Source organism: Meriones unguiculatus, chromosome 19 (assembly GCF_030254825.1).
Source record: "Meriones unguiculatus strain TT.TT164.6M chromosome 19, Bangor_MerUng_6.1, whole genome shotgun sequence".
NCBI classification, from domain to species: Eukaryota; Metazoa; Chordata; class Mammalia; order Rodentia; family Muridae; genus Meriones; species Meriones unguiculatus.
In genome coordinates this window covers 61,853,235-61,875,704 of record NC_083366.1, presented here as the reverse complement: position 1 = coordinate 61,875,704, position 22,470 = coordinate 61,853,235, and the positions used below count along the sequence as shown (strand labels likewise).

At 45.7% G+C, this 22,470-nt stretch overlaps 1 protein-coding gene across 2 annotated transcripts in view; it reads left to right on the top strand.

The window, feature by feature from the left end:
• Nucleotides 1-22,470, top strand: part of Kif13a (kinesin family member 13A) — a 169,116-nt gene that overhangs the window by 55,474 nt on the left and 91,172 nt on the right. For both annotated transcript variants that reach the window (XM_021642828.2, XM_021642823.2), the window contains exons 3-4: nt 4,405-4,417; nt 20,266-20,326. In XM_021642828.2, the coding sequence (XP_021498503.1) occupies nt 4,405-4,417; nt 20,266-20,326 (74 nt within the window). The remainder of the gene's footprint in view (nt 1-4,404; nt 4,418-20,265; nt 20,327-22,470) is intronic.

Here is a 22,470-nt window from a genome sequence, read left to right as displayed (position 1 = left end):
TCAACACTGATTGCAGCCCTTGGCTTCCAACAGCAGTGACTGGCGGCAGCAGCCAGCAGCACCGGACGGTCCTTCTAGTGTTAAAGCTCTTGCACAGGCCTCAGGTTCCAAGATCCTCAGTCACATTCTGAGGAGCACGTCAGGCTCATTTCCACAGTGTTGGTATTGCCGGCCATTGACGGAAGCTGTGGTGTTACAGTCCTCGTGCTTAGCGTGCCTGGGAGCCTTGGTGTTAAGGTGCATCTCCCTGGAACTGGGGCGCAGAGTATGCTTCTCCCTTCCTCAGTTTCCCTCTACTCAGCCATGCTTCATTGTCTCCATCATGCTGCTACCACCCCATGCCCAATTCTGCCCTGGCTATTCCCTGGACTCTTCAGTTCAGGGGTCTACACAGGAGGGTGTCTCCTGGCTGACTGGAAAAGTGAATGATTCTGCTGATATAGCCAGAAAGGGGTGTCAACCATTTTTGGAGCAATCACAGTGAGCCTCCATGCAAATGAAGGATTTTGTTTGTACCAGTCATCACAGGCCTTATGATAGCACCAGGGAACGTGCCCCCCCCACACACACCCTTTAGACTGGTTGAAAAGTTGGACTGCCAGGCAAGGCTGTCCAGTTCACAGGCTGAATGAGGCCCAGGATGGCTTCAAAGGCAGCCCATCACAAAGTCGTGAACGTACTCAAAACGTTGTAGGAATTGTTTTGTACCGGATTGCCTGGTTCTCCAGCATGAAAATGTTATGGATGGCCATGTGACCCAGAGAGGCCAAAGGTTGGCTACCTAGGCTTGTGATAAAGAAACGAGAAGAAAAGGCAGCGTGAGCCTTTTGAGACAGCTGTGACTACAGGGTAGCTTCCTTGGGATGTGCATGAAGTGTTCAAGCGGCCAGGTTGACGTGAGAGTGGACAATGATGCCTTCGCTGGTCGTCTGAGTAGTAGCTTCGGCACCAGGAAAAGATCTAAGCAGTATCAGTCAGGGAGGTAGGCTATATACTGAGTCCAACATCAGCTCATTTACAGGACGAGCAAACAATAAAAGGAACACTTATGAAGCTGAATATGGGGGGCACATACCTATAATCTCAACTGGAAAGGCCGAGGCAGGAGAATCGAGCCTGTTGTACACAGCAAGACCCTCTCACAGAACACAAACAAATCCCACCAGGGCCTGGAGGGCAGGCTCATCAGTTCAGCCCACAGCATTCACATCTGTGTTCAAAACCACCAGTAACTCCAGCCCCAGGGCACTGACCTCAGACTCTGGCCTCTGCGGCCGTTGTGCTCATACTTTGATGCACACACATATAAAACTTATCTTTTTTTTTTTTTTCTTTTTTTAAGTCATTGGGAACATTGTGTTTACAGAGCAAAATGGCTGAAAGCACTGAGTGACCTAACAGGACGCAGCCATGTGCTAGCTTCGCCATACGTAGCTGCCCAGGGAGACCTGAGCTCCTCGTTTGTCTCCCGACCCCTGGGGATGGGCGCATCTTGACTGACCATTGTCTGATTCACACATTCGGAAAGCTTGTCGATTACGTGCGTGATGGAATGTGTGAGGAGACTGAGTCAGCTCAGGCAGCCGCCTCACACAAGCGTGTGCCCTCCCTCTCCCTGTTCCCAAGTGTCCATTCATTCTTTAGCCGTTCTTCATCACAGCACAGACGAAAGGAGCTGAATTATATTGGTTTTCACAGATAGTTTCTGTCGTCCCACGTGACAGGAATACACTTTCAAAGCACCTAAAAGGCTGATATGGGATTGATTTTTTTTTTTTTTTTAAATTTTCCAAGAGGTATGGAAAAAAAATCCTCTTGGAATGTCAGTAAAGAGTGGAATTTTTGGCCAGCTAAATAGGTAAATATACCACTGGCTATAGACCAAAACCCCGATTCCTTGCCACTAACCGTGAGCATGGTGGGGCCACGGTGGGAGCTGTGCTGTGATGACCCTGGATGGCTCTTTGAGGCCCCCCGCCCCCCTATAGCCTGTCTCCGTGGATTCTGTGTCCTAAGATTCAACTAACACAAATGTTCAGGAACAAAAAGGGGCTGTAGTGAGCACGCAGACACTTGGATTGTTCCCTTGACAATCCAGCTCAGTGCCTGTTTACCTAGCCTGTTTGCCTGGTTAGGTAGTCTAGAGATGGTTTGAGTACGTAGGAAGATGTGCGCAGATTATATGCAAGCGCTGTGACATTTCCTATCAGGGAACTGAGCATCCCTGGATTTGGGGATCTCTGCATCCCCATGGGCGCTCAGGAATGACAGTGTTCTGTTAACTCGGCCCATGCTGTTTCCTGTGATTGTCAACAGAACCCAAGTGGCTTTCCTTTGTCAAATAAATAAAGCAGTGGTTTAAAGGAGGTAAAAATAAAGTAAAATGAAACGAGGCAGGTATAACAAGAAGCCTCATCAAAAGTACAGGGCACGGTGCCCTCATTGTTCTCCCTGCACAGGGCAGATGTGTCCAGATGAGTCTTAAGGGAAAGAAAATTTAAGCTTCGTGTATAGAATGAAACTTCTGGCCTGCTTAGAATTAAAAACACCTGTGTGTTTTTATCACGCCATCCACATGGCCTGTCTTGGTTGGATGGGTGGTCTTGCTCATATGTTCAGGCAGGGCTGAGAACAGCCCGAGATACCAGTTAGACTGGACAAAAATCTAGAAGACAAAAATTGATTCCCCGCCATGCCCCAATGCCCGAGGTAGGCATAGACATCCAGGCTGATTTCTTTCTAGCTGGCTGGTGAAATTCCAAGGAAATGATGCCTCAGCTTCGAGCTCAGTGGAATGTCATGATCTTCTTTGCTTGCAGTCAGAATAGTAGAGCTGCCTGCCTGTCCTAGTCCATGGACTTTCTCCACTTCTGAGCTCTGGACTTTTCAAGGGGCCTTGGAATTCTATGGAGATTGTTGAACCTAGCGCTGAAGAAAACTCAACTGTTATTTTACCCCTCTACTGTTTAATTTGCATGCCTCCTATCTTGAATTTAAATTCGGTTAGTCACATACACCCCTTTTTGAGACATAATCTTTCTGTGTAGTCCTGGTCGACCTGGAATTTGTGTAGACCAGGCTGGTCTCAAACTTAGGGCAGCCCTCCTGCCTCCCTGTACTCAGGTACAGGTGTGAGGTGTGCCCCAGCTTAGTTTTCTGACCCCCATGATTCTGATCTAAGGAAAGCCTCCCACTTCTGACAATTATTTTAATAATTTAAAATATTGTAAGAGCATGATCAAGAATGACAACATCAGGAAACCCAAGAATTGTCCTAGGATCACACACATTAGGAATCAAATTCAGGACCTGAATTTTACATGCAAGGAGAACATTTACAAAGCACGTCAACCTCATCTTTTTTCTTACTTTGAAACCTTCACTTTTCAGCATTTCCTTGGAGTATAATTTCAATCATTTCCGAGTTGTTAGCGTGCAAAACCAAGCGTCGCAGAGATGCCAATGTGGCTCAGTGGAAGGATATTTTCCTAGCATAGGCCAACCCCCAGGTTTGATTTTTCAGCACTGAAAAAAAAATAATTAACATTAGAAATAGTCATGTGGTTGATGTTGGGGGAAGGCCAGAACTTGTCTTAAAAGTTCTCTTCAGTGTTGAAATAGGTAAAGCTTACCGTCCTGTATCATGGTTTTGAAATCACCGTCCTCGTATATATTAGAGTATCTGTGCCTGACAATGGAAAATAATGTGTATATTTTAACACTAATGTACAAAAGGTTAAATATAGGGTGTGGGTATAACTTAGTTGGATGGACAAGATGGGATGTATTGAGGGTAGTTTGGCCTGGGTGTAGCTCAGGTGGGGCTTCCTTGCCTACCACTCATGAAGCCCCAGGTTTGATCCCAGAGCCACAGAGCTCAGCTGCGGCGTAGCTGCTTATGATTCTAGGACTCAGGGGTCTGAGACAAGAAGGGCAGAAATTCAGGGTCATCCTCTGTCTTTCCTAGTTTAAGGCCAGCCTAAGTTACATGACACCTTGTCTCGAAGAAATCAGGTGGGAGCCAGGAAGAAAATTTGCATGTAAAGCTGGTTTAAAAAGAGTTTAGCTCTGTGCAGTAATGGTTATATATAGTATTTCTGTATCTCTAAATCCCTTCGCTACCATTTCCTAGAATCATTAAAAATGCCTCTCAATGGGTGGCTAGATCCATTCTGTTAGATCAGGGCTGACATTATTATCTGTGTATAGATTCTGAGCTATAGTAAGAGGTTTACAGTGCAGACAGCTGGATACGTGTGGTTTTTCAGATCCCATTACAAAGTTGCTGAATTTGTTTTTGTTTTTTTCTTTTCTTTTTCTCTTTCATTGTTTCCCTCTGATGTGGCCATTGTGTTGACAACTTCTGTATCTCGGCTATTGAATTTTTTTCTTTTCATCATGAAGAAAACCTCCCAAGGTAAGTACTGGCATGGAACTGGGCATCGGTACTGACTTAGTATGCATTTAGGGTCCTGACTCATTGCAGGATAATTTCCATGGATAATTTCCTGGCCACCTAAGAATTAAGACTAACATTCTATTTTAAAATATAAGCCTGAGTCAACACTTGATGCTGGCCCTGACAAAAGGCCAGCATGTGTTCTCACTCATTGTTTCAGTCTTAGAAGATGCTTGTCTCTGTAGAGCTTCCAGCCAGGTGCTTGGTTCTGTCCTGTTGGTATGGAAAGGGAGCTTAATAGAAGAGTGAGTAGCAGAAGCAGGTGCTGGTTCATAGGCCGAGAGTGTTATAACTGCACTAGCTAGTGTAATGTCAGCTGGACGCAAGCTAGAGTCATTTGGGAGGAGGGGCTCTCGATTGAGAAAGTGTCCCCATAAGACTGGCCTGTAGGCAGCTCTGTAGGACATTTTCTGAATTAGTGATTGATGTGGGAGGGCCCACTCTATTGTGGGTGGGGCCACCCCTGGGCTGGTTGGTGGTCCCGGGTTCTATAAGAAAGCAGGCTGAGCAAGCTATGGGGAGCAAGCCAGGAAACAGCACTCCCACATGGCCTCTGCATCAGCTCCTGCCTCCAGGTTCTCATGTCCTGACTTCCCTGGATCATAGACTTCAAGGTGTGATCTGAAATAAACACTTTCCTCCCCATGCCGCTTTTGGTCATGGTGTTTTACCCCAGCAATGACTAAGGCAGTGGCCATTCAAGAAAGCAGAAAAATAAAAACAGGTTCTCCAGAATGAAATTTACTAACTTGCTCAGACAAACTATCTTCTGTCTTGCCAAGAATTAACATCTTTGCAAAGGCTTTTCACACATTCAGATAAAGAGGGTCCATGCTGATTCGGTATGCGCCATCAGAGTTCTTAGCCAATCACAGTGACCGTCAGTTAGACCAGTCCTGCTGCCTCAGCCAACTTTTGATGACATTTTTACCAATGGAGACCCCAAAAGTCCAGGAATAAATGGAGTAGGCACGAAAAGGTATTTGAGTGAGCAGGCCTGCATAAGTGAAAGTGGATTTAGTGGGTTTTGTCACCAGGGAGCATTTCACTGAGTACAGAGAAATGTTTAGGATCGAAAGTCACCAGAAGTTTGACCAATCCTGATTAATGACACTGATTATGGCCATGTTCCCTAAAGATAGGATGAGGGCCAACTCTTTGTCCACATGGTCAGGATCTAGGAGATGGGAGAGCAGAAGAGAGACAAGACAGGCGTACTCCCCCTGGGGATATAAAGAAAGCCCTTGGATTATGGAAAACGGATAAAATGTTATTTCATGCTTTCTCTTTATTGAAGGCATCGTTCATATTCTCTTTGGCACTAAGAGTTTGAACTCCAGCAGGGAAGGCATGCACTGACTAAAGAATAGGCGATGTCCTGAGAAAGGGAGGTAGCTAGCGTGAGCTCGGCTGTTCATCATGGTCAGATCTGGAGGATCATGGCGCTTCTTCTCCCTGAGTACTCGCTGGGGTGATCACAATCCCTAAAATCTGGAAAGTTTTCTGCCCCTGGGGCATATGTGTTCCTTCAGCTGCCTGTTTCTTCTTTTCTTTGCTCCCAGAGGTTTCAAAGCACATACTCATCCTGGTAATAAGTTAACTTCATTTCACACACAGACACAGACACACACACACAAACACACACAGCCAGTGTGTTACTGGAACCATTCCACCTGTGGCTGCCCAGTGAAGGAAAAGCATTGACATTGGCAAGGCACAAAAATAGTTTTAACAATCACTGCTACCTCGCACACAGAACATCCTGGTTGTGTTCTAGCCTGCACACGAAGTGAATGCTAAGATCATTCCTGAGAAGAGCCATGAAATTCTCTAAACCAACTTTAATGTTGAGTCATCCTGTTAAAAATACATCATCAAAGTCGGGGAGAGTGATGCACGCCTGTAATACCAGCACTCGAGGAGGCACAGGCCATCTTTGAGAGTTCAAGGCCAGCCTGGTCTACAAAGAGAGTCTAGGACAGCCAAGGCTACACAGAGAAACCCTGTCTCAAAAAAAACAAAAGAACAAACCAGTTATATAGTAATTATATAATTATATATGTGATTAAATATTTAATAGCTGGTATCTACTCTATGAGATACATTTGGGAGGCCTAAGACCGGCCTGAAACCAAGTGAAGGATAAAACAGAGTAAAATGTATTAACGTCACAGAAGTAGATTTAGAGTATGTGTGTGTGGAAAAGACGCGGGAAAAACAAAGGTGCTTTTAACGCACCGTAAGACAGTGAGATTTGGGCCTTGGTGATCAGAGCGCCTCAGGGAAGATCAGGTGGTTCACTTTAGCAGATCACTTCAGGGAGGAGCAGCTTATGTGAAGCACTGTGATGGTGGGGAGCGGATGTGTATGCCATATGAAAACAGTTGTGCAGGGACCATGGGAGCCCAGTGGATGAAGTTCATAGGATGGAAGTTCCTGCTCTGACGTTTCTTGCAGTCAGAAATGACACAGCAGGAATCCATAGCACCTCCATCGAGTTCAGCTGAAACGCATAAAGCCCGTGCTTAGGATGCAGAACTTGGTTCAAGCCCCAGAACCCATCCGTGTAGTGGAAGGAGAAACTGGACTCCCCAAAGTTGGCCTCTGACCTCCTGACGTTGATATACCCACACACACACACACACACACACACACACACACACACACATGAATAAATGTGATTACATTTTTAAAGTCTGTGCTTGAAGAAACTGGAACTCTATCAGGGTCAGTGAGGGATTACTAGACCAAGGTCCAAAAAGACCCCAGAAATTCAGAGAGAGAGTCTAGTGTCTCGGGTGCAGTATTCAGGTAGAATCATCTTCCAGGCAGAGCGAGGTTGCTGGCAGCTCTGTAGGACAGGATGGGGTGTAGGGGTTCATTCCCACCTTGCCAGAGCTGAAGTCCTGCTAAACTCCCTGTACTGTAGTCCGTACTGTGGGTTGAAACCAGGTCTTAGGGGGCACGTGAAGGAAAACCAGAAGGGAATCAGCCCTCAGGTGGATCACTGTCAGGTCTGAAGTCATAGTGTGGCAGTGTAGTGGCACTTTTCCATCATCAGGAGGCTGAGGCAGGACAACCTGGGGGGACAGCAGTAAGACTGAGTCCGTGGGACAGAAGAAAGCCAGTAATGCCCGCGCTCGGGAGGCAGAAGCAGCAGGACCCAGGAAATCTCAAGGACTGAAGTCGTAATAAAGTAATCCCAGAATTCAGGTGCCTAGAAGCTACAGGAAGAAAAACAGGTGAGGACCCCACGGCCACCTCTCAGAGCGTCCCACACTGGGGTGCGTCTCAGAGGCAGAGCACAAGGTCCCAGGTTCAATCCTCAGCAATGGAAGACAAAGCAAAACACAGGCAGAAACACACACAGATCAAGAAGGCACACACAAGATCAGGAGTGAGAACCAGCAGAAATGAAAGCAAGAAATGGACCCGCCAGTGCTTCTGATATCGAATTGTTAGGCCCAAACTTTAAATGCCCTTGTTATATTTAAGGAGTTAAAAAAAAAAAAATCAGGTTGAAAAATGTTAGCAAGAAGAGGATATTATATAATTCAAGAAACCAATAACCCATAAGAGTTCTTAGTCTGAAAAGTCCAAACCCTAAGGTTCTATAGCAGATTAGATCTAGGTAAAGACAGAGGCTAGGGGAAATGGAAGATAAATCAGTTAATATTAAAATGAGATGCTGAAGAGACAAAGGGTGTGGAAACTATCAAAGATCCACATTTTTTAAGAAGTAAGCTCAGACCTTCCATTCTTTAGAAAATTTCATTCAAAATGGGTCATAGACCTCAATACAGAATACAACTCTGGAATGCTTTCAGAGATGAGGAGGTGGCCGTGGCTCCGTGATGACCTTTCAGGGACAAAGCTGAAAGCATGACATAGGAGAAAAAGCTGCGGTATTCTATTAAAAGTGTTCTCCTCGGGAGAGGCTTATGGGGGGAAACAAAGTGAATAAATTGTAATTAATAATAATTAAAAAAAAAGTGTTCTCCTCTGCCAGTGACAATGTTAAGTGGAAAGAAACACTGTATGCTGGGACAAATAATGGAGAAAACACCCAATAAAGGATTTGTATCCAAATTATACAAAGCTCTCTTAAACTCAGAAGAAAAAAAAAAGAGAGATGAAAAGAGAACTCAATTTTTAAATTGACAAAAATATCTGAATAGATATTTCCTCAAAGAGGATGCACAGGTGTCAAACAAATAAATAAAGGGACCATGAGGTCATTAGGGAATCTACATTAAAACAATAATGAGATCCCATCACACACTTATAGGATGCCTAAAATCTCCAAGTCTGACAGAAACAAAATGAAGGCTGTGGAGCGGCAGGAACTCTGCTATTGCTGTCAGACCGAGGCAGATGGTGCAAGCATCCGGGAAGACAGCCCACAGCTTCCAGAAAAACCTAACTGCATTCGAACTGCATGACCCCAGTGGTCAAGTGTCTCGGTATTTACCCAAACCAACTGAAAGAGTGTACCTACTGTGCACAAGTGTTTATGGCAGTTTGATTCATGATTGCCGAACACCAAAGCCATGATGATCTCCAGCAGGAGAACGGATAATGAATCCTGGTACAACCTCTTGCTACAGTATCGTTCAACGATAGAAGAGAAGTGAGCTATCCACCCACAACAAGGTGCAGCGGAACTTTCAGTGTACATTAATAAGTAGAGGAAGCCAACCTGAGAAGGTTAGATGCTCTAGGATTCCATGATTAGAAATGATACTCTGGAGTAGGTGAAACTACACGCCAGTAACAGAGACAGTGCTTCCTCAGGACAGTGCCCACAGCTCATACAAGCTACTCAGTGAAGCAAGGGAAGACAGACAGACAAGCCAGCTGGAGCAAGACTGCTTCCTTGCTAGTGGACAGAGCCACAGACAGGAAATGAGCCCCCAAACATAGATTGCTATGTAACTAATCTTTTGGAGTTTTCTGTCTGGTAAGTGTCGATTTTATAAATTGCTCTGAGTGGAGAAGCATTTATCTCAGGTGTATCTTTTAATATTCTGGCCTGCTGAACGCCCAAAAGTGTTTATGGGAGCAAAGTCTGTTTCCCTCCAGAACAGTAGCCCTTTAGACAATCCTGGGGACACCAGCTTATGTCTGCACATTAAAAAGAAGAAGGCCTTTGTTGTATAAGCGTCAGGGTGTGAGAGCTGTGTCTGTCATAGTCCAAAGGTAGTGCTGCACCTGCTTGTTTGAGCCATCTTTTGATAAACTGAATTTTGGTGGGCACTGGTGCTCAGGACAAAGAAGGGTTATTTTATCCATTGTGTTTCATTGGGCAAGTTAGTAAGAAGGAAGCATTTGGGAAGAAATAAAAATAACTGCCACTCATTTTGTTTAGCTGATAATCTGGTTTTAGTTAACTTTCTAATTATAAATTTATGAGCAAACAATATGGTTTAATGAATGATTATTTTAATATTTCAATCTTGTGAACTAAATTTAATTTCCATTTTTAAAAAAATAGTGAGGAGGCTCAAACGCAAGGATTTACACAAGCGCTTTGGCAGTGAACTATGCTCCTGCCCAAATAGTTACTTCCCAAAACCCAAAGTCATTGGCTGACCCAGGTTTGGTGGTATGTGTTATGTTATACCAGTACTTGGGGGTCCACGGCAGGACATCTAGAGTTTGAATCTAGCCTGGGCTACATAGTAAGACCTTGTCTCCAAAAACAAAGGCATGTTGATAAACACACCAAAAGCTGGCTTTATACCTGTTACTCAGAAACGAGGGAACATACACAGCTCTCGGGAGGGAGGGAACGTGTCTGGTTCTGGCATGGCCTCCTGCTACCTCTTCTGTTTGCTGAGAACAGGCTTTTGAACATGTGCTCTGTGGCTGTTGCGGCTAGAGATGTGTAGTGAGTATAAAAATACACAGCAGATTTCAAGGGTGAAAGGGGAAAAAATGTAGCACAAATATTTGGGAGGTACTAGGTTAACTAAAATATGTTACTAAAACAATCGTGTCTTCCTTTTGCCTAAAAATATGTTATAAAACCAGCTTAAATTACGTATGTGGCTCCCACCGCCACCTTGTTGGACTGCACTGCCCCAAACACCCACGTGGCTTCCTGGGGTCCTGCTGTCACCTTTCAGTGGCAGCCTACCCTTCCCATGCCTCCTATATTCCCCAGAAGCACCGGGCTCTGCCCTCTAGAACTCAGTGTGGCTCAGGTGACCAGACGGGCAGGTATTTTAAGGGACAGGCTTTCCTGCAGACCGTCTGTCCCCGCCTCAGTCTTCTAAGCTCACAGAAAGAAAAGCTCAGAGCCGAACAGAGAGCCTCAGAGGGCACGCCCACGTGTGCAGGGGCAGGATATTGGGGTAGGGTGTCCGTAGGGGCAGAAATAAGGAAGCGATTGATGCGTTAGGAAGTGGTGAGGGCTGGGAGTGTGAGTGGGTGTGGGAGTCCCTGGTGTGCAGGGCTGGGTGAGGAGAAAAGGTGCCATGGGTTGTGCACAGTCTGGTTAGTGTAGGGTACGTGCAAAGAAAAGTTGTGTGTTAGGAACTAAGAGAGAAGGCAGCTTACAGAGAATCTTAGAATCTTAGAGTCAGGTCTTAATCTGCTAGGTCAGAAGGGTTATTTGGGACTTCGCTGTATCGGGTTACGTAAGCGGTAGCATGCATGCAGGAAATGGGCCTGGCTGTAGATGCAGGATACCCCAGTGAGTGGAGACACAGGGTGGACAGCAGAGCTGCTCTACTGAGCTGTAACTTCCTGGGATTGGTCTGCTCGTGCCGGGTGACGCAGCAGCAGACACCCCTAGCTGCTCAGTGACTTGAGACAGTGACAGTCTGATTCAGTAACCTTAGTGCTGGTGCAGGTTGGCTGTGGCTTCAGCCCAGGCTCTAGCCTGAAGGACTGGATTCTGTCTGGTACTTGTAAACGCTGTGGCAGGGACTGGCAATCCAGCTCCTCCTCAGAACCTGCAGTCAGCCCTTTGCTCTCGTACACATGGCTGAAACCAGTGATGTAGCCAGCCTGGTATCAGTAAGATCCAAATTACATTCCCCTTCTGCAGGCCCAACAGGAAGCAAGGCCAGAGTGGGACTTTGTAAGCTGTTCAAGGAACAATAGTATAATTCTATCACACTTTGTCATTCTAACTCATTTTTAATTTTTTTTTCCAAACACATCGCTGCATTTTTTGTCTCCACTTTTCTTCACACTTTATTTACCTCTCACCCGTTTTGTGCCTGGCTTTTGTCAGAGCCAGTTTTCCTCACTGTGTTCTGTGCCCAAGGATGCCCAGAGATGCAGATGGTAGGGGACCAGGTTGCACACTTCTCAGCCCCCCAAAGAGAAAATCATTATCTCTGTTATGGTCTGTCTTGCTACCTAGAACTATAAAAGCCCCCGGGACCAGGGAAAGCCTCTGGAATCCTGCTTCAGTCATCCCCAGCAGTGTGATCCCTCCCTCCCTCAGCCCTTTCCTGCAACCACTGGGCCACTTCAGGTCTTTAGTCTAAGGACCCGGCGCCTGGAAGCCAGCTTGCTGCCTCATCTCTGTCGCTACGCCCTGGGCTTTATCCCGCTGAGTGTGGAAAGCACATTAGGCGAGCTCTTTGGAACCAGGTCCAAATCCCTCCCGTGGTAATTGATGTTGGAGAGGCTTGTGTTCTTTCTTCTGTGATAGGCAGCAGCAGCCATTTGTGAAGATGGTGGACAGGCTGCAAACTGCAAGGTCAGACGCGTGTGACTCGTCTGTGTTTGTTAAAGGAAGAGTGCCTGTTTACAAGTACCTGCCTTGCCCTTTGAGTGCACCGTTGGAGCAGTTTGATCAGGACATGAGAGAACCAGTGAAGAACACCCATAGGCGGAGGATGTGACACCCCTCTCCCCTTGTTGGGAGGGACCGTTAAAAGTTGTAAGCATGGACTGAGCAGTATTCGAAAGAGTTGGGACTGAGTTCATGCTTCATTGAGTGTGCACGCCTGGTTTACACATGCCTGGTGTTAAGTAGAAGCCCTAAGCTGCTGTTAAAGTGTTGGCATGGGGCTTGAGAGGACTAGTTAGTCGGTCTTTTCAAACTTGCTTTTTAATTGGATGACAATATGGATGAGTTTCTGAGAGAGACACCTTCCCTCTTCCCTCTGAGAACGCTGAGCAGTACTTGCCTGAGAGGGCAGTTTCTCCCTGGGGTAGATAGGACGAGGGCCCTGAGCTTGGGGCAATGCCTTATTTCTTGTGGGTGTGCAGCAGCTGCTGTTAGCTGCTTTGAATCTTCAGTCAGGCAGCACCGACTCTGTAACCCAAGACATTGTTTGGTGTGTAGTTACAAGCGTGTATGAAGGAAATGATTGATTACTCAGTGAAAAGACAGCAGTGACTGGACAGACTGTCAAACAGGAAGGGGGGGTCTGTCAACAGACATGACTAGTAAGGCTGGGGGCTCTGGTGCTCGTCTCCCTGGTCTGTGGCAGCTGTGTCCAGACATGGGCTGAAGTTTGTGGACGGTCCAGGGACTTCCACAAACAGCAGCAGCGACGGCAGTCCTGGGATCACACAGGCTTCCTCTGTACTTCGGTCTGGGATTTCTAAATGAGGTTTAACTTAAAATAACAACAATAATAATAAGCTGGCATACATTTTTTCCAAATAGTGATGGATAACTCTTTGTTTTATAATAATTGTGAGCACAGAGGAAAAGTGAAAAAACAAAACAAAACAAAACAAAAAACCAACATTGAAAATGTCAACCTGAAATGGAATGTAGAACATTCCTTGTGTTTTGGTGTAACTCAGTTTCATAACATCACGTGGTGAAATGTGGACCAGAAACATCTTTCTTATTGTCATCATGCAAAGCTACAAAGTTTGAAACAAACAAACAATAACAACAACCAACAACAGGACCCCAGCAAGCCTGTATTCCTGCAGGTGGAGAAATGGAGGTTTGCAGTATGATCTTGGGCACAGATCTGAGAAAGCACTGGATGGGCTGTGGATGGCAGCTGGGCCTACAGATGTGAACACTGAGTTCATTGTTTAGAAAGGGCGGTGAAGCCAGGGTAGAAGGGAGCAACCCATTCGCACGTGCTGAAGCAGAGGGACTCCACAGGGAGCAGGTTTCTTCAGCATTTTAGGTTTGGGATCCAGGAAGTTACACGTTTTGTACTAGTGTGCTCTGAACAGAGCAGCAGCACTTCCGCACATGAACCTTTACAAAAAGAAACTTTATGTTTCTGTGTATATATTTGACTTAGTAAAGTCTGAGCACGAGCCGGCCCTAGTAAGGAAGAGAGAAATGATGAGCATGATTCCTAGATCAGAGAGGCGCCCAGTGGGATGAGGCTGTGAATCAGGGAACTTGGTGCCTGGTCCGTGATCAACATCGTACACCTTGTTACAGTTTGAGGGCCTAGGGCCCATCATAGCGGAGAAGGTATAGTGGTGGGAGTGCCAGGCGGCCGGTCACATGTGTCCACAGTCAGGGAGCAGAGAGGAAATGGGACAAGAATGAGACCTCAAGGCCTGCTCCCGGTGACCCCCGCCCACCAGCAAGTCTCTGCCCCGTAAAGCGTCCACAACCTTCTAAAATCGCCATCAGCTGAGGACCACGTGTAGAAACGTGAGCCTATGAGGGACATTTCTCATTCGATCACAGCAGCAAAGTTCGCTCACTCTCAGTTTCCCCTTCTTCTCACCTGAGCTTCATGCTCTTCAGTACCAGAGACCTTCTGGGTCATTGGTGGAGGCCACAGAACAGAGGAGGTGGCCAGTCCTTAGCAGAATATACAGAAGAAAGGACAATTATGCCATCTGTTTGGGGAAGAAGGGAGAATTCGTAAGGCCAAAAGTAATGTCTGTGGGGAAATGTGAGTCTTGTCTTTCCTATACTGGAAGTGAAAGGAGGTCTTCCCTGTCTGTGTTGCTGAAGGGTTTGAGCTAGACAATCCGGGGTATTATTTTAAGTGGCCATTGTATGTGAAAATACAGGTTCACAATATTGTTCAGTTAAGAGATGGTTCATAGTCTTAGGGTTACTGTTTGCTAGGACCATGGCTAAAAGCAGCTTGGGGAGGAAAGGGTTTATTTAGCATATACTTCCATAGCATAATCCATCACTGAAGGAAGACAGGACAGGAACTCAAAACAGAGTAGCAACCTGGAGGCAGGAGCTGATGATTCAGCCATGAAGGGATGCTGCTTACTGGCTTGCTCCTCCCGGATTGCTCAGCCTGCTTTCTTACAGAACCCACAACCACCAGCCCAGGGGTGGCACCACCCACAATCAGCTAGGTCCTCCCCGTCAATCACTAATTAAGAAAATGCCCTACAGGTTTGCCTGCAGCCCGATCTTATGGAGGCATTTTCTTAATTGAGGTTCCCTCCTCTCTGATGACTGTAGCTTGTGTCAAGGTGACATAAAACTAGCCAGCACATTCAACAAGAGGCTGTTACAGACAGAAATGTAAATGTTCAGAGTCTTTCTGTTTGATAAATCATAAAGCGTGAGAGCAAAGTCCCTGACCTCTTAATAACTAATAATATAGCAAAGCAAAGGGAACCGTACATGAATGGAGATATTTTCACGGACACGGTTAGGCAGGCATGGAGTTCTGAGTCGTAGGAAGTATCTTCAGCTGCTCAAGGCTCCAGGGGTAAAGCTGCTTGCTGGCAAGCCTGGTGATACGAGTGTGACATCTGGGACCCAGATGAAGGCAGAAGGAAATCGCTGACTCCTACAATTTGTCCTCCGGCTTCCATATGTGTACTGAATATGGGCCTGCACACACATCTATATACATGTCATCATCATCATCATATATCAAGAACATTTTAAAGAAGTACCCTCAGTAAAGGTTTCCTAAAGGAGTGACATTTAAGATAAAACTGAAAAATTTGAGGAAAATTGAAACATGGTTGCAAAAATGGATGTTTGTTTTCCAAGTCTTTTCTCCATGTAAAATTAAATTATTGTGTCATAATAAGCCTTAGATTAATCACTTTCCATATTTCACTTAATATGAAAGGCATATTAAAATTATTTTTAAAACAATACATGCATTTTTTTTTTTTAGTAATAATTTTTTTTTGTTTTGTCCTTTTTGGGAGTGGGTTGATAGAGTCTCATATCCCAAATACTGATTCTCTTGCCTCAAGCCCACAGTACTGGGCTTTCAGGAGTGAGCTGCTATGCCCAGCTGTTCGGTATTTTTAACTATATTTATGCAACTGCAGGACAGAATATGTAACTGACAGGTATTTGAGACTCAAACCGGAAGTGGCCGGTAGAGGCTTTTTTTGGTTGTTTCCTGAAGTAGATACATTGTGGTTGGAGACTTTAGTGACGGCACAAAACTAGACAGGATCAAAGAAGGCCACAGAAAGACGAGAGAGGGGCGCAGTGGCTAAAAGCACTTGGTGATTTTGCAGAAGACCCAGGTTCTGAGAGCAGTTCCCAGCACCCTGGTTAGGCAGCTCAGAGCTGCCTGTAATTCCAGTTCCAGGGCAAATCTGATGTCCTCTTCTGGCCTCTTTGGGTAATGCACCACATGGTGTAGGCACAGCAGTCATGAACATAAAATAAAAATACAGTTTGTTTGTTTGTTTGTTTGATTATCTTTTTAAAGAAGGAAATGAAGACGGCCACAGAATCCATACAGCTAAAGTGCCTTCCCATTTGGCCTTTGTTATTTGGTTGAGCTGGGATCCTGATCTCTCTGTGTAGCGCATGCTGGCCTCACAATTTTGACCCCGCTACCTCGGCCTTCCAAGTGCTAGAATTACAGGCATGTACCACCACATGTGGCTCCCTTTTTTTTTTTTTTTTTTTTTTTTTTTTTTGTGGATTAGAAAAACGGTTGCAGACCTCATTTCTCAGAACCCTGATGCTTTCTGCTTCTCCTTGGGACATTCTTGATGCTTCTTTCGTTTTGTTTCGTTTTTCAACCACAATCGAATTTTGCTGAAAAGCCATCAGACATCACACACCTATCAATAGGCAGGGATTTTTTTTTTTTGTACAGCATGCTGCTCACAAAGTCTGGGACTTCCTCACTTCAGGATATCTGCCACTCAGTAAGTTTGTCTTATTGAAAACGGCCTCGGCCGCTTTGCTGTGCTCCCGGGTTCACAGAAATGCAGAGCTAACGTTTTTTTTAAGGGCCTGATGGAGCTGGAGCAGATGTCCAGCAGGCTGCTGGGAATATGGAGCTGGCAGGAGTCTTACACATGTGGGCTTAAGAGGAAAGAGTGGCATTTTGCTGAAGACAAGGGGTTTCTAATTTTGTGAATGTGAACTTGGGAATGTCTGCACGCCTGGCTATTTTTCTAGTTGGAAAGGTGTGAATTCCTGAATTCCTGGTGTTAGTTGTCACTGCTGGAATAGACAACTTATGCTCCTCTTCTCTGCCTCCCTCCCCACTCCTGCCCCTCCCCACCCCCGTGAACTTGTTTGTGCTTGAGGATAGAGGATATCACTTGCTATCCCAGGCTGACCCAGAACTTACTGGGTAGCCCAAGCTGACCTCAGACTTACGGCAGTCCTCCTGCCTCAGCCTCCCAAGTGCTGAGATGACAGGTTTGAGCTACCCACTCTGCTTGCATCTTTATGTATTTGCCCCACCCTACCCCACCCCCACTTTGCAGTTATGGGTGATGAGGTGGACATCAGGATACACTTCTCTAGAGTGATGTATGATGTCTTTGAGCTTCAGGGAAATGAATTGGAATTCAGGCTTCTTCCTGATCAGTGTATACTAAAATAAAAGCCTACACTCCATGTTTGGCTTGAGGGAATCTGTATCCCAGAGTGCTTAGGACCAATGATTGTGAAATTCAGGACATCCCACAGCCAAAGGAGAGGTCCGCACTTGACAAGCAAAGAACCCCTGTGTCTTGTAATGCCTTCAGAGCCCCTTTATCCTTGGTACCATCTTACTGTTTGCCTAGATTATAAAGGGGAAGTATGGAAAATTAATTTTGTGGGTTGTTTTTTTTTTTAATTAGAAAAAATTTCAAATACTTACCTGTTAGAAAGTATTGCAGAACGGGCAGTGAGTGTTGCTGGCAGCCGCACACTGGAGCTTGGACTGGATCTCATTTTATTTCAAGTAGTGGCCCTGCGTGTAGAAACCAGTAGATGGATGACCGCAGTGTGCAAGGCAGAAACTGTTAGAAACCAGTCCCCGATGGGTGTGAATACCACTCTCTGTAGGAACTAATAAAGAGACTCATTGTGATCCAGACGGCACTAGAAAAGGTATTTAAAAATTGGGAAACAGCCGGTATTGACCATTTACAATAAGGTTGGGGAGCTGACTTAGGTGGAAGGCAAAGACAGAGATCCTGAGGACGAAAGACAAGTTATTACCTGATCTCCTGGCAGGGAGAGGGGAATCACAGAATCTCCATTTCTGGAAATGTTTTAAGACAACACAGATCTCTTGGGAGCAGTGGTGAGGTTCAGCCCTGCCCAGAGGCAGGGAGATTAGCTGGGTTTTGCCTGGGCCGTCTTTTTGAGTCATTGAAAGCGCAGTGGCAGTAAATGTTCTTTACTTTGCTGGCTGAACCTCTTGTCTGATAGCTGTTCATTAGAAGGTTGTTTTCTGTGAGACATCACTATCAAATTTGAGTCTGGAGTTAACGTTTTAAGTTATGTGTATTGCATATGTTCGAATCTGTGTATCGTGATCAAACTAGCCTTAGGTTAGTCTTTGGTTTCTGTTTTATTCATGTATATGTTTAAGAAAAGAAGGCGGGAAGGAGAGAGAACGAGGAAGAGGGGGGATGGATAGTGGTATGTGAGTTGGGGAATGTCACTCCATTATTCCTTGAGACAAGGCCTTTCCCTGAACCTAGAGCTAGGCTAGCAGCTCCAGAAATCCTGCTGACTCTGCACCCCTCCTCCATTGCTGGGGTCATAGGGACACGTGACCACTTCCAGCTTTTTACAGAGGTGCTGGAATTTGAACCCGGGTGCTCATGATTGTGCAACAGGCACCCTTCACCTATTGAGCCATCTCCGCAGCACACCTAAGACTTTTATTATACAAAAAGTGCCTGCTTCCTTCCAAAGTTTCAGTGCCACTAATCACTCCATAAATAATTCTAAAGCGATGAAGGTAAATATCGCAGGCCTCAAAGATGAATTAGATCTGGTTCCTGCCTTCAGGGAACGTAGGATCCAAGGGAGATAAAACATTCACAGACCATCCAGCTCTGTCCAGTCTGCAGCCCTCAGGCTTATGCCTGCCAGGGTTGCTATGAATTTGACCCAACACATTTGTCGCTAACAATGGCATGTCACAATATCAAAAGGCTGAGCATACTCATGTCATGATTAGGAGAGAATAGAAGGAAAGAATGGGATCGAAGCAGAGAAAAGGGTTAAGCACTGTTGTGAGATTTCAGAGAATAAAAAAGTTAAAAAAAAAACCCTTTGGTTGTAATCAAACAATATTTTCTGGAAGAAAATGCATTGACCTGGGCCTTCAGTATGAAGCATTCTGAAGGGTGGAAGTGAAGAAGAAAATGAAAACAGGGTGGGTGTGTCTTTCCAAAAGGACACACTTCGCTGGGGCCAGAGGGAGCAGGGGAAGTCGTGGACAAGCAGCTGGCAGTGTCCAGTCTGGACTGCCGGACCGTGTCTGCTCAGGGCTGTGCCTTCAGGAGGTGAAGAGGTAGGTGGAGGATCCCTGCACAGGTGGAAAAATAAAACAGCCGCAGTGTGCAGCTGCAGAAAGAGGCTGCAGAGCCAGCGGGGCTGCCCTGAGCGGTGCGAGTTGGAAGGCTAGAGTTATTTGTTAGCAAGGGCCCTCCAGAAATGAGTTTTAAGAATTGAGCAGGTCAGGCATTTCCATGGTTGTTTAAAGGAGCAATTTCGAAAGTTTTTCACCCTGGGAGTCTGAAACGGGGCAGTTAGTATATGCAGTTCCAGTGTGCTTTCCTCTTCTTCTCTGGGCCATCCCTTGGCACACACCTTGGGCAGCATTTTTTTCTGTGCGTTTGACAGTGGTGGCTAGAGCACGGGTATAGTGTTTGCGTGGAAAGACAGTGGGCAGGCGGGAGTCCTTGTCTGGTCGGCATTCTGAGGCTGTGTGGAGGGTTAGTGCCTGTGAAGCAGATGGTTGAGTCATCAGCGGTACTCAGCCAGGGCTTGCGTGTTGAAGCAGCTAGGAAAAGGGAATCCCAGATAGTGGAAGGGGGGAGTGCTGACCTTTGCAGCGCCACAGATGCTAGCATGGTAGATGGCTAGAAGCAGGAACTGGTGCAAGTAAGCACCTGCCCATATTACATTACCTGGGAAGGTGTAGGCGAGCAAGCCTAAAGGTTTCAGTGTACATTACTAGACTTGTGTGTGTGTGTGTGTGTGTGTGTGTGTGTGTGTGTGTGTGCATGTGTGCACAAACAGGTTCTTATTAAGTGTATTTTTTAATCTAGCCCCTGGTTAATATGTCTACTTACTAGAATTCTGGAAAAATAGTAGTTTTCATATGAATTCATTACTGTAGGAAAATTATACCCAAACCACTGTAGCTTTCTTCATTGTACCACGGTGACCTGCCCAGCAGTGGTGACACAAACCTTGGGAGGAGAGGCAGGTGGGTCTCTGTGAGTTTGAGGTCAGCCTGGTCTACAAAGTTAATCCAGGACAGCCAGGGTCCTGTTACACAGAAAAACCCTGTCTCAAAAAACAAACCAAAACAACAAAACAAACAAATAAATAAAACACGATAGTGAGCCTCTTCTCATCTTGGGTATTTCCCCAGCCTGATTTACGTCTCTGGAGCTAATTCTTCAGCTTAACGTTTTGTTCTTTCATTCAGGTGTTTGCCTTTGATTATTGCTTTTGGTCCATGGATGAATCAAACACAACAAAATATGCTGGTAAGTTGGCTGTTTCATTTGGGCTTCCAGCCTCTTGCTTTATGTCTGTTTTCTCTAGTTATGCTGGCGTTTCCTTTTCCCACGTATCTCACACCCATGGGCAGGTTTGGAAAGACAGTGACCTGGTTCCGCCATTTTCTAGCTAAGCAGCCTTAGCCCAGGTTTGAAAACCTCAATAGAAGGAAACACCCAGTGGTGCGTGCTCGTGGTTCCAGCGCTGAGGAGGTGGAGGCAAGAGAAGCCATTCAAGGCTGAGTTACACAGATAGCCAGCCAGAGGCCAGGCAGTGTTAGGTAGGAAGACTCTGCCCCCCACACATACCACCACAAATTCAAACCCCCATTATGTCTTTAGTTGTTCACCTCTTAAGAATGTAATTCTCCTTGGGGGTACACCCAGGTCAAGACTAAACTTCTCAAGACCTAAGTGCTGTGGAAACTGAGTCGAGACAGCATGGACTGGATACAGTGGCTAAGGGAGATACCATAGAGATGGCACATATGTTAAGCCTACAAGAGAAAAGTGTTACGTATTGAGGTTAAGTCACCGGATGTAGCCATTCCAAAATGTATACATATATAACACATTTACGTATTAAAACACATTTTACTCGTTAGCTTAAAATAATTAAGTCATGCATATGGTTTAGAGAGCTACATAGGAGTTATGTAGACAGGTGTCATGGCACCAAGGGAAGGAAGTCTTTGGATCTTGACATCAGGTCTGGGTTAAAGTCGTAGGACCCTGCTTTGGTCCTTTGGGATGAGTGCTTAATTTCTCCGCGTTTCATCACACCGTCTATAAAATGGAAATGGCAGCTCCTGTATGCCATGTGGGAGTCGTATGGGTTAGCTAGGGACCATAAATGCTGAGTGATGGGAGGTACCCAAAAGTGATACTCTGTCTGAGTTTCTTGTAGGGCAGGGGGTGGGCACGGTGCTAGCAGGGGCCTGAGCAGAGATGAGGCTGTGGGGACAGGAAGTTCGCAAAGCCAAGCTAAGAAGTAGAGGGCAGTGGGATGAAAAATTGAAGCTGTTGGCCTGGGCTGCTTGAGACATATGGGAGAGACCGTTTTCCTCCCTCCCCTCTTCCCTCCCTCAGCACATGTCTCCCATCACTGCCTACAGGCACCACTGTGGCCTCGTGCACTGTAGCACTCAGGGCCCACAAACCTTCTCTTCAGCCAAGTATGACTTCATTGGATCCAGATGATAAGATATCTGTGGAATTTAGGATCTGAGAAACACTATGATCAGAATTATAAATAGATAAAAATGATTTTTAATGTACGGAGAGCCTGACATTGACACGACTTTGGGTTGCATGATCAATTCAAGTTCTATGTTTCAGCTAACCTTGAAATAAGGTCTCTTGAATCATAGAATCATGCGTCTTTACAACGCTGAGTGGAGGGGAAGAAGTTTTCTTATTCTGTAGATACCTTCTATAGACAAATACTATAACACTCTTAGCGAAGGGTAAATTCGTGGTTGCTGTTCTATAGAATCTGTGTTAAAAACCGCATTGCTTGTAGATGAGATTTTTGGTTTCTGTAACAATTTGATTTCTGTCTCCTTCGCTTAAAAGAAACAGCAGTCCTTAACTGTGAATAGAAACATTAAGATGTGAGCACTCATTCCTCTGGTGAGAAATGAGGGAGACGGGGAGAGGGAAGCACAGATTTCCTGAAACCAACCTATTTGTCAGGCTCCATAAATAATGGCCTCATTGAGACTGAGTCCAGACTCTCAAAGCAGCTCTCAAAACTGGGGTCTGGCAGGCCTAGTGGGGGTTGGTAAGTGCATGGGCTGAGCGAGCCAAGGACGCCAGGGCCTTCAAATGTGATGTGCTGTGTCAGAACGTTAGTTAAATCGTCTATGAAGTCTTGCTGTTTCTTCAAAGCTATTCCAAGGTGCTCTGCCCTCTGTCTCTTCAACGTGAACTTCTTTAAGTTGTCTGGAATTGATAACGGCACCTCAGGGCTTGGGTGGAACACTTAAAGAATGTGAGCGCTTCTGCTCTGGGGTTCTAAGTCCTAGTCCCCATCTTTGTGCTGTGTGTGTGACTGGGGCTCGTCCCGTGAAACGTACCTTCCTACATCTCGTTGCCTCACTGTGTGGCTAGCACCAGAACTCTGGCGAGAA